The sequence below is a fragment of the Bufo gargarizans genome, chromosome 4, assembly GCF_014858855.1.
Source record: "Bufo gargarizans isolate SCDJY-AF-19 chromosome 4, ASM1485885v1, whole genome shotgun sequence".
NCBI lineage: Eukaryota > Metazoa > Chordata > Amphibia > Anura > Bufonidae > Bufo > Bufo gargarizans.
Genome location: NC_058083.1, coordinates 179,178,377 through 179,190,649, shown reverse-complemented (window position 1 = coordinate 179,190,649; position 12,273 = coordinate 179,178,377). Strand labels below are relative to the sequence as shown.

The 12,273-nt window shown below is 41.2% G+C and overlaps 1 protein-coding gene across 4 annotated transcripts in view; it reads left to right on the top strand.

Annotated features, from left to right (window-relative positions):
* Window positions 1–12,273, top strand: part of FNDC3B (fibronectin type III domain containing 3B) — a 373,528-nt gene that overhangs the window by 252,189 nt on the left and 109,066 nt on the right. For 3 of the 4 annotated variants that reach the window (XM_044291975.1, XM_044291976.1, XM_044291977.1), the window contains exon 13: window positions 10,962–11,133. In XM_044291975.1, the coding sequence (XP_044147910.1) occupies window positions 10,962–11,133 (172 nt within the window). The remainder of the gene's footprint in view (window positions 1–10,961; window positions 11,134–12,273) is intronic. The other variant, XM_044291978.1, reaches the window with a different exon arrangement.

The window sequence follows — 12,273 nt, the reverse complement described above, 5'->3', positions numbered from 1 at the left end:
GCACATGCCAGGTCAGTTTCTGCACAGAAAGTGTACATGTCTTATCTAATGCATTTATTACTGGTACTGTATTACGCTGCGGTTTTTCCATATAAAAATCCGCACAGAAAAACAGCACATAATCTGCATCATGTGACTTTTTGTCAGAAAATTCCAGGACTGAAAATCAGTTCCATTCACCTTAATGGGGCTCTCAGAAGTCCACTCAAGCTCACTGCCCTATTCAAATGAATAGAACTGATTTTCAGTCGCAAGATATTCTGCCACAAAATCTGCACCCTGACATTGCAATAATGATGGTCACCGAACATGCATCCAAACCATCATTTGCTGTTGCCAGCAGTTCTACACAGCCAACATTCTGAAGAGTGGTGTCATCCCACGTAGCAAAAAACAAAAGTCTGTACAGTATACAAATAAATTAAGAGATTGCCTAGAATCACACGCCCATTAAGAATCAGCAAGTAGTAAACCTTACGTCCAAAAAGAATGAGTTTAAAAGTTCCTTAATAATACATTTTTATTAATTTACCATTATTAAAATATACAGATAAATAATTGATAGTAGGGAATAAAAAAATGCATGCCACTTTGCAATACCTAATAGTAAGGCAATCGGTATACCACAATAATTCATCTAAGCCATAGAATCAACACTCATATCTATTCTGTTGTCCTGAAATATCCAAGCATGAGGAGACAGAGCATACATGAACAGCATTCAGAATAAGGTCACCAATTGATACCTCTTCACCGTGCTATATGCAGTGGCTTCCTACACCTGACATCTTACAATGACATTCCATCTTCTAAAAAGAGAGACTCAGATGAGAAAATGGCTACCAAGTTCTATAATAAAAACATACCAAAGTGCTGCTGTGCGTGTGGGAGGGATCCTCTAAGTTTCGTCAGGAGGCTAGCAGGAAGTAGTAAACCTTAGTAGATTTGCAGACTGTGCCGACGTCTGGTGTAACAGCTTCCTTACGACCATGGCACCCTTTTAGTAATATACACTGCCTGTCCAAAAAAAAAGTCGCCACCTGGATTTAACTAAGCAAATAGTTATGAGCCTCCTATTGGATAATTACTGCATGAGCGATTATCTTTCAGCTGGCTATAAGTTATTTAACCCCAACTGGTGCAATGAGTTGCCTCTCATTTCTTAAACAACCATGTTGAAAGACACATCTCGTGATCGTGGAAAAGATGTTACTCTGTTTGAGAAGGGTCAAATCACTGGCTTGCATCAAGCAGAGAAAAGATCTGAGATTGCAGAAACTACTAAAATTGGCTTAAGAACTGTCCAACACATTATTAAAAACTGAAAGGATAGCGGGGAAGAAATGTGGCGGGAAAAAAATCCTGAATGATCGTGATCGGCAATCACTTAAACTTTGGGTGAAATCAAATCGAAGAAAAAGAACAGTAGAACTCAGGGCTATGTTTAATAGTGAAAGTAAGAGCATTTCCACATGCACAATGCGAAGGGAACTCAAGGGATTGCGACTGAACAGCTGTGTAGCCGTAAGAAAACCACTAATCAGTGAGGCAAACCAGAAAAAAAGGCTTTAATTTGCTAGGAAGCATAAAGATTGGACTCTGTAAGAAGGTCATGTGGTCTGATGAGTCCAGATTTACCCTGTTCCAGAGTGATGGGCACATCAGAGTAAGAAGAGAGGCAGATGAAGTGTTGCACCCATCATGCCTAGTGCCTATTGTACAAGCCTTTGGGGGCAGTGCTATGATCTGGGGTTGCTGCAGTTGGTCAGGTCTAGGTTCAGCAACAGTATGTTCTCCAAGAATGAGGTCAGCTGACTACTTGAACAGACTGAATGACCAGGTTATTCCATCAATGGATTTTTTTCTTCCCTGATGGCACGGGCATATTCCAAGATGACTAGGTTGCTAGGATTCATCAGGTTCAAATTGTGAAAGAGTGGTTCAGGGAGCATGAGACATAATTTTCACACATGGATTGGCCACCACAGAGTCCAGACCTTAACCCCATTGAGAATCTTTGGGATGTGCAGCAGTCAGACTCTACCATCATCAATGCAAGATCTTGGTGAAAAATGAATGCAACACTGGATGGAAATAGATCTTGTGACATTGCAGAAGCTTATCGAAACAATGCCACAGCAAATGTGTGCCGTAATCAAAGCTAAAGGCTTTTTTGGGGTGGCTACTTTTCTTTTGGACAGGCAGTGTATATTATATAGCATTTCCAGTACATGGTGACAGTGTATAAAGTGTTTTTTTATTCTATTTCACATTTTTTTTAAATAAAAATCAAATTACAGTGCATGCCATAAAAAAGCAGATTTCCTTTCTTTCCCATTCCTTTACAGAATATAAAAATAAAGGTTAGAATGTTCGACTGGTCCTCTTCCTGAGCTTTTTATGACCAGGCACATTTTCCTTTTTTTAATTTTTTTATTTATTTTTATTTATTTATATATAATACATACTTTTTGACAGCCATAAGTTTTTTTTGTTCGTTACATAAATCATTTTTATTTGTTAGATTTCTTATGACTGTCATGAAGATCCCATTTATTTCTTTAGGATCACCGCTACTTAGCGATCCTGGCCATGACAGCTGCTGTGCAGCCAGTGCCACCGTGTAGCCCTTTTCCTTATGATATATTCACTCCAATAAACTTTTTCAGTTGCTGGCAAACATTTTCTTCTTTTTGGATGTTGTTTAGCCTGGCTGAGGGACTGGGTGGTTCATTTAGTACCATCCACACTGCTGACTGTATAAAACCAAGTTATCAACTAAAAGCCATGTGTTTGTTGCTTCATGAAAAAACTTTGATATAGTACACAATATATTTCTGTTTTGCCCACTGTATTGTGTACTAAAATGCACACGGTCAAGTGCATGAGACCGAAAATATTTTCATTTATGGTAGCTGTATGGTGGGTGCTCAGAATCAATTCCACTGGTGGGCCCAGGGCATCTCAGTCTGACACTGGCCTTAAGTGTGTATCAATCACTAATAACTGTACACGGGGAGGTGTTATCAGTGATTGATAGCATTCTCTAATAAGTGTGTATACAGAGATAGCTGTCAGTCACTGATAGCTGTACACAGGGGAGGTGTTATCAGTTATTGATAGCATTCTCTGTGTAAGTGTGTATACAGAGATAGCTGTCAGTCACTGATACCTGTACACAGGGGAGTTGTTATCAGTGATTGATAGTATTCTCTGTGTAAATGTGTATACAGAGATAGCTGTCAGTCACTGATAGCTGTACACGGGGAAGTGTTATCAGTGATTGATAGCATTCTCTAATAAGTGTGTATACAGAGATAGCTGTCAGTCACTGATGGCTGTACACGGGAAAGTGTTATCAGTGATTGATATTATTCTCTGTGTAAATGTTTATACAGAGATAGCTGTCAGTCACTGATACCTGTACTCAGGGGAGTTATCAGTGATTGATAGTATTCTCTGTGTAAATGTGTATACAGAGATAGCGGTCAGTCACTGATAGCTGTACAAGGGGGAGGTGTTATCAGTGATTGATATTATTCTCTGTGTAAGTGTGTATACAAAGATAGCTGTCAGTCACTGATGGCTGTACACGGGGAAGTGTTATCAGTGATTCATATTATTCTCTGTGTAAGTTTGTATACGGAGATAGCGGTCAGTCACTAATAGCTGTACACGAGGGAGGTTATATCAGTGATTGTTCGACCCTTTAATTAAGTCTTGAGACATGACTTGGATATTAAATATGCCAGCACTTCATCTGCAGCTGTTTCGGGGTAATTGCCTCTCATCAGTGTAGGTCATCTGTATAGGTCATCTATATCAGAGCACCCACCAATCAGTTGTATGAAGAGAAGGCACGCACCGTGCGCGCGTGCCGTCTTCTGTCTTTCTCCCTGCTCGTCATAAATATAGCAGCTAGGCGCCTGCCTTCTCTTCAAACAGCTAACCGGGAGGGGTGCTGGGTGTTGAACCCCCGCCGATCTGATATTGAAGACTTATCCTGATGATAGGTCATCAATATTACAAGCCTGGAAAACCCCTTTAATGGTTGTGTCTTTGGCAGTAGCCAGCTCTCCTAGTAAAGTTTTTGGGTCTTAGGAATTGATGTTTACAATAAAGGGAGAAAGTGAAAAAAACCTTTTCCCAAAATAAAAATAAAAGAACTAAAAAAATACACGTCCTGAGGTGCGAAAACAACCATTGTATAAAAATATATTCCCCATACGGCAAACAGCAAAATGGGAAAAAAGCGTCCAAATGGCCGATTCGCCATTTTTAGACGCTTCATTTTCTCCTAAAAAATTAAATAAAAAGTTATCAAAAAGTCATACACACCAGAATGGTATCAATGAAAAGTTCAGATCGCCCCACAAAAAAATTAGCCCCCCATACAGCTCCGTACACAAAATTACAAAAAAGTTATAGGGGTCAAAATATGGCGACAAAAAATTACAAATCAAAACACAAGAAAAACTATGCATATAAGTTATTGCCGCATTCGTACTGACCTGTACAATAAAAGTAACCAGTTTTATCGTACATTGAACGTCCTAAATATAAAAACCCTCAAACTATGGTAGAATTGCTTTTTTTCTTGCAATATCGCAAGAAATTTGGAATTTTTTTCCCGCTTCCCACTACAGCATATGCAATATTAAATGGTGGCGTTGGAAAGTACAACTAGACCCGCAAAAAAACAAGCCCTCATATGGCTATGTGAACAGACAAATAAAAAAGTTATGGCTCTGGGAAGGCAGGGAGCGCAAAACGAAAACGCAAAAAAAAACACCTCCGGGCCTGAAAGGGTTAAACAAATAAATGACTGAAAATTTTTGGAACTATTGAAATTTGTGGTAAATAGGATTTAAATAGTTACAGTAATTGAGCAAGTTATGTAAAGTCTACCTCCTTGCATGACTGGCGAAGGATTATTAATAATTGGCAAGTAAAAGGTTTTCCTGACGGTTTTGTTGGTATTAAAATAGAAAACGTAAGTCATGGGATTTTAATTAAGGGGCAGTTGTGAACTCTCCTAACTCATTTTTGGATATGTCTGGAGAGCATTCAGATAAGGAGAATTAAATCTGGGGCTTTTCTGTACTTTGAACATAAATATTTGTTTATTTTGGATCTACATGCCAGAAATCAATGTAAGTTATAGGAACCCAGGTATGAAATAGATGTTTCTATTGTAATGATTAATTTATTATGGTCACTTGGTTTTGTAGCACTTGCATAGTAGGCAACACATGCATTAGTATAGGTGGCTTAGTAGCAGTGTGCACCACTACTGCTGTAAATTCATGCCCCCAGGATTGGCTTTAGTCATACATGTATATGCCAACAGTACTTTCTAACCGTGGGTCTCCAGGGAACAAGCATGGAGTATTAGTCATGTAAATAATTTTCTTTTACTTAGTTGCACTTTGATTGACAGGGAGTGAATGAGGAGTGACATGCAAGGTAGGGTAGATTTTTTTTTTTAGCAAATTTATTAAAAAGGAAAAACGAAAATTTTGCATGGAATTCTGACCCTTTCTTATGACACTTGAAATTTAATTCTGGGTGCTTCCCATTTCATCTTTGATGTGCATTATCAGCTGTGAGACCTTATATAGAAAAGGGAATATCTTTCCAAATCACGTCCAATCAACATAATCTACCACAGGTGGACTCCAATGAAGGTGTAGAAACTCAGAGTAAAAACCAAGCCATAAGGAGGAAAGAAATGTCTATGGAGCTCAAAGACGGGATTTTGTGGAGGCACAGATCTCGAGAAGGGTATAAAAAATTTCTGCTACACTGAAAGTTCCCAAGAGCACAGTGGCCTCAATAATTCTTAAATGGAAGTTTGGAACAACCAAGACTCTTCCTATAGCTGGTCGCCTTACCAAAATAAGTAATCCGGGGAGGAGGGCTTTGAAAAAGAGGTGACTAAGAACCTAATGGTCACTCTTGCTAAGCTCTAAAGAATCTGTGTGTAGTTGGGATAAAATTCCAGAAGGTCAACCATCACTGCAGCTAGGGCTGCAGTAAATTAATATTTTTGTAATCGAGTATTCTATCGATTATATTTCTCGATTCATCGAGTAATCTAATAAGAAAAAGCTACTTAAAATAACGTACGTAATTAGGTATGTATAAAGTTATTGGTTTGAAGGGGTTAATAACTTTATACATGCCTAATGCCAAGGTGCTTCCATTAACCCCTCCAAACCAATAACTTTATACATGCCCATTGGATTTGGAGGGGTTAATGGAAGCACCTTGGCATTAGGCATGTATAAAGTTATTGGTTTGAAGAGGTTAATGAAAGCACCTTGGAGGTGCCTTCATTAACCCCTCTCTAAACCAATAACTTTATACATGCCAAGGTGGTGCTTGCAGCCTCCATTAACCACTCTCTCTCCATCTGCCTCCCCCCCAGCCTCTGATCTGCTTGCCCCCAGCCTCTGATCTGCCTCCCCCCAGCCTCTGATCTGCCTCCCCCCAGCCTCTGATCTGCCTCCCCCCAGCCTCTGATCTGCCTCCCCCCCAGCCTCTGATCTGCCTCCCCCCCCAGCCTCTGATCTGCCTCCCCCCCAGCCTCTGATCTGCCTCCCCCCCAGCCTCTGATCTGCCTCCCCCCCAGCCTCTGATCTGCCTCCCCCCAGCCTCTGATCTGCCTCCCCCCCAGCCTCTGATCTGCCTCCCCCCCCAGCCTCTGATCTGCCCCCCCCTCCCCCCAGCCTCTGATCTGCATTAGCAATGCGCCGCACAGACAGAAGAAGGAGCGACCGGCGGCCACAGCGCACGTGAGTATAATGCGCTGCTCTCTGCTCACTAACATACCATGGCAGCCAGGGCTTCAGTAGCGTCCTGGCTGCCATGGTAACCGATCGGAGCCCCAGCATTACACTGCTGGGGCTCCGATCGGAACTGACACTGCCACCAATGATGGGGGGGAGGAGGGGGACCCTGTGGGATATGGCCGGCACATTCATTGGTGGCGCAGTGGCCACAGTCCCTCCCCTCCTCCTCCTACTCTGTCCTCATTGGTGTTCAGCGGCAGCCGCGCACAGTGGTGAGGGAGAGACTCCCTCCTCCTCCCTCCGCTGTGCCGGCCGGCCGGCTCAGTCCTGCCTCTCTGGCCTCGGAGGACACGGAAGCAGTGAGTGAGACGCTTAATTTCACTCCCGCTCCGTGATCACGTGATCTAAACGATTCCTCGATGCAGGGAAACTGCATCGATGAATTTTTTGACTCGATTTAATCGAGTTATTCGAATAATCGTTTCAGCCCTAACTGCAGCACTCCACTAATTTGAGTTTTATGGCAGAGTGGTCAGAAAAAAGCCTCTCCTCAATAAAAGACACATTAAAGTTATCTGGAATTTGCAGGAAAAAAACACCTAAAATACTCTTAAGACAGTCAGAAACAAGATTCTGTAGCATGATCAAACCAAGAATGAAAATTTAGTCCTCAATTCTAAGCATCATTTTTGGAAGAAACCAGGCACTGCTCATCATTCTAGAGTGCTCTGGGCCGAAGGTTTACCTTCCAACAAGACAATGACCCTAAGCACATAGCCAAGACAACACAGAAGAGGCTTAGGGATAACTCTGTGAGTGTCCTTGACCGTCACAGCCAGAGTCATTACTTCAACTCTATTGAAAATGGCTGTCCATGGACTGTCCCCATCTAACCTGACAGAGCTTCAGTGGATGTGCAGAGAAGAATTACAGAAAATCCCCAAATCAAGGTGTGCAAACCTTGTTGCATCATACCCAAGAAGATTGAAGGTTGTAATTGTGGCCAAAGGTACTTTAACAAAATACCGATTAAAGGGTCTGAATACTTACAGTATGTCAATGCAAGATTTTAGTTTTTCCTTTTCAATACATTAGCAAAGATTTCGAACATTCTGGGGGTCATTTATCAAACTGGTGTAAAGTAGAAATGGCTTAGTTGCCAATAGAAACCAATCCGATTTCACCTTTCCTTTTGGCCAGCTCCTTTGGAAAATGAAAGGTGGAGTCTTATTGGTTGCTATGGGCAACTAAGCCAGTTTTACTTTACACCAGTTTAACCCCTTCCCTACCAGCGGCGTAATAGTACAGCGCAGCGGGACGTGACTTGCTGCCCAGCGCCATACTCTTATGGCCCGCTGATCGGGCGGGTGCAGGAGCTGCGCCCGCCCAATCAGCTGCAGGGGATCGACTGTTCCAGTTAGCCAGATTCCAGTGCATTAACCCATTCGCTGACCGCAACATAGAAGGGGGTTTGCTGTGGGTGAGGGATCCCATCGGGTCCCCGCGCTGCTGTGGCGGGGACCCGATGAGTGAGAAGGCAGCCCGATGCCGTGTAGAGGCTGCCCAATGCCTTGCACGGCATTGGGACCTGCCTTCTACGGGTGCCCAGGAGTAATACACTAACAGGCATTGCATTACAATACAGATATATTGTAATGCATTGCAGAGGGGATCAGACCCCAAAAGTTAAAGTCAAAAATAAAGTAAAAAAACTGTGTTTTTCATAAAAAATTAAGTTTCAAGTGAAAAAAGGAAAACGCCCCTTTTCCCCTGATTTTATAATTAAAAAGAAAAAACACACATATTAGGTATCACCGCGTCCGTAACAACCAATTTTATAAATATATCACATGATCCACCCCGTCCGATAAACACCATAAAAAAATAAAATAACTGTGCCAAAAAAAGCCATTTTTGTCACCTTACATCACAAAAAGTGCAATACCAACCAATCAAAAAGGCTTATATCCCACAAAATGATACCAATAAAACCGTCACCTCATCCCGCAAAAAATGAGCCCCTACATAAATCGCTCAAAAAATTAAAAAAACTATAGCTCTCAGAACATAAGACACTAAAACATAGTTTTTTTGTTTAAAATATGCTATTATTGTGTGAAAAAAATAAAAAAGAGTATACATGGGTTAAAAAAGTTTGTAAAATTAGCTTGAAAACCGGTCCTTGAAAAGTGGGTTTTAGAAATTTTCTTAAAAATTTTAAGAATTGCTTCTAAAATTCTAAGGCCCATTTCAAACGAGCGAGTTTTCCGTGTGGATGCAATGCATGACGTAAACGCATTGCACCCACACTGAATCCTGACCCATTCATTTCTGTGTCTGTGTACATGAGCGTTGATTTTCACGCATCACGCAGCAACCTGCGTTGCGTGAAAATCGCAGCACGTTCTATATTCTGCATTTTTCACGCAGCTCTGGCCTCAAAGAAGTGAATGGGGCTGCGTGAATAACGGATTGCATCCGCAAGCAAGTGCGGGTGCGATGCGTTTTTCACTGATGGTTGCTAAGAGATGTTGTTTTTAAACCTTCAGTTTTTTATCACGCTGGTGAAAAACGCATCAAAACGCATTGCACCAGCGCGGAAAAAACTAAACGCAATCGCAGGTAAAACTGACCGCATCCGGACCTAATCTGACAGGCTCATGTGAAAGGGGCCTAAGCCTTTTAACGTCCTAAAATAATAAAAATAAAATAATAAAATGACATTTACAAAATGATGCCAACATAAAGTAGACATATGGGTCATGTTAAGTAATAAATATTTCATGAGGTGTCACTTTCTGTTTTAAAAGCAGAGAAATCGAAATTTAGAAAATTGCTAATTTTTCAAAAATTTGTGTAAATTTGGGAGTTTTTCATAAATAAAGGTGAATTAGATTGACTCAAATTTATGACTATCGTGAAGTACAATGTGTCACGAGAAAACATTCTCAGAATGACTTGGATAAATAAGTGTTCCAAAGTTATTACCACATAAAGTGATACATGTTGGATTTGCAAAAAATGGCCTGGGCAGGAAGGTGAAAACTGGCCCGGGGTAGAAAGGGTTAATAAATGACCGCTTCTGTTTTAACTTTGACATTATGAGGTACTGAGTGCAGAATGATGGGAAGAAACTATAGTTTCACCCTAATCCATGTGCTGAACCTCAGAAGGAACCTATACACACAGGACTTTATCTATAAGTATGGAATTTGTGATACTATGTGCTTTTGACCATGAGTCATTTATGTATGCACTATAATGTGAAGTATTTTTGATAGAGAAGAAGATTATTTGGTTTTTGGTGCATTATTTACTCTGAGTTTTTAATGATTTAACAATAACTTTAACTCCTTAAAGACCGGGCCTATTTTCATTTTTAAATTTTTCCTCCCCACATTCCAATCGCCATAACCTCTTTTTTTTCCCATTTACATAGCCATATGAGAGCTTATTTTTTGCAGGACAAGATGCATTTTTTAATGCCGCCATTTATTTTACCATGTCTTGTATTGGAAAACAGGGGGAAAAAATCTTAACACTTTTTTTGATAATTCTGACATTTTTGGACACAGCGATACCTAATATGTTTATTTTTTTATTGTTTATATATTTTTATATGTAACATTGGGAAAGGGGGGTGTTTTAAACTTTTAGATTTTTTTTTATTTTTTTAACCTTTTTATTTCTTAGCTGGATCTTTTGCTCCCTTGTCCTATTCACCCAAATAGAGACTTATTAGAGTGAATAGGATGTTTACACTGCCCCTGCTGCGCTTTGCCTCATGCACAGAGCAGCAGGGACTTACCGTTACAGGCCTGGTAGGCTTCAGCAGTGTCCAGGCTGCCATGTTTTTTTTGTTTTTTTTTTCACTTTCGGGAAACTCTGCTTTGACGGACTGCAGAAAATGATCTTAATGAGTGTATTTTTAAATCAGTAAATAAGAAATGCCCAAATGTTAGTTCTAAAAGAAGAAGGGAATCTGTAAGGGCCAGAGTAGTATAATCAGTGTCTTGTTCTTCTCATCAAGCATTGGCTTACTTGTCAGGATGAGGTGTCTTCCCATGGCTGGTTACTTTGGAAGGATAGATTAAATAAACTGCTGATTTCATTAAGGAATGCATAGTAAACAACCAACTCATTGAGGTGTCTCTTGTCTATTCATAGTGAGTACAGCCAAGAGGTTGTGTACTGCACATCAGGCAATATCCCTCCTACACCCGCAGCACCGAAGCTTATTAGAGCTGGAATTACATGGATAAGTCTCCACTGGACGAGGCCAGAGGGATGTTTTCCAGAAGAGGTGATTTCATACACGCTGGAGATTCAGGAGGATACCGTACGTTAAATGCTTGCCTTGTTTCTTGTGGTTTCTCATTGAAGAAATGATTGATTTAACAAGGTCTGGTACTGGCAATAGGTGTCAGTCCCTCTCTGTGAAAATAGAAATAATGCAGTTGCTTTTATTTCAAGACGTACTGTAAAGTTAATAGTCTGTGCTCCTACAATACAATGTATTTAGTTTACTTACCTGTATAGCACCAACATGTTCCACAGCGCTTTACATCACTCACTGTCCCCAATGGGGCTCACAATCTAAGTTCCCCATCAGTATGTCTTTGGAGTGTGGGAGGAAACCGGAGTATCCGGAGGAAACCCACAGCAAACACGGGGAGAACTTACAAACTCTGTGCAGATGTTGTCCTTGGTCGGATTCAAACCTAGGACCCCAGCGCTGCAAGGCACCAGTGCTAACCACTGAGCCACTGTGCTGCTTGTAACTGGTGTAGATTTCATTCATCATCTAAAGGGGTTTTCTGGGATTTTGATACTGAGGACCTATCCCCAGGATAGGACCTCAGTATCTGATATGTGGGGGTCCCGGGATCAGTTGTTTGAGAAGGCACTTGCACACTTGTGAGTGCTGAGGCACAGCACCGTACAATGTACTGCGGCTGTGCTCGGTATGGCGCTCAGCCCTATTTATTTCAATGGGGCTGAGTGTGATACCAAGCACAGCCGCTATATAAAGTACGGTGTTATGCTTGGTGAGCACGAAGGCCTCAGCACTCACAAGTGTGCAAGTGCTTTCTCAAACAGGTGATCAGCGGGGGTCCTGGGTGTCCAACCTCTACCGATCAGATACTAATGACCTATCCTCCAGATAGGTCATCAGTATCAAAATCCTGGAAAACCTCTTTAAATGATGATACTTCTGCCGGGGCCGATGGCCCTGTCCCACACTGGACCAACATCACACCTCATTTTTGGAATGCAGTGAGGGTGTCGTAAAAATGCCTTTAGAACAGAAATGTTTGCACAAATTGTGTTTAAAAGTTGCAAAGCAGTAGCTTGCTAGTTTTTTAAGCTTTATTTTAAGCAGTTTTCTGAAGTAGGGGGTTGATACATCTCTCCAAAAACTCCCATTAGGGTACACAGGGCATGCGTATTGTAGATTTTCCACTGTCAAATTGCAGGC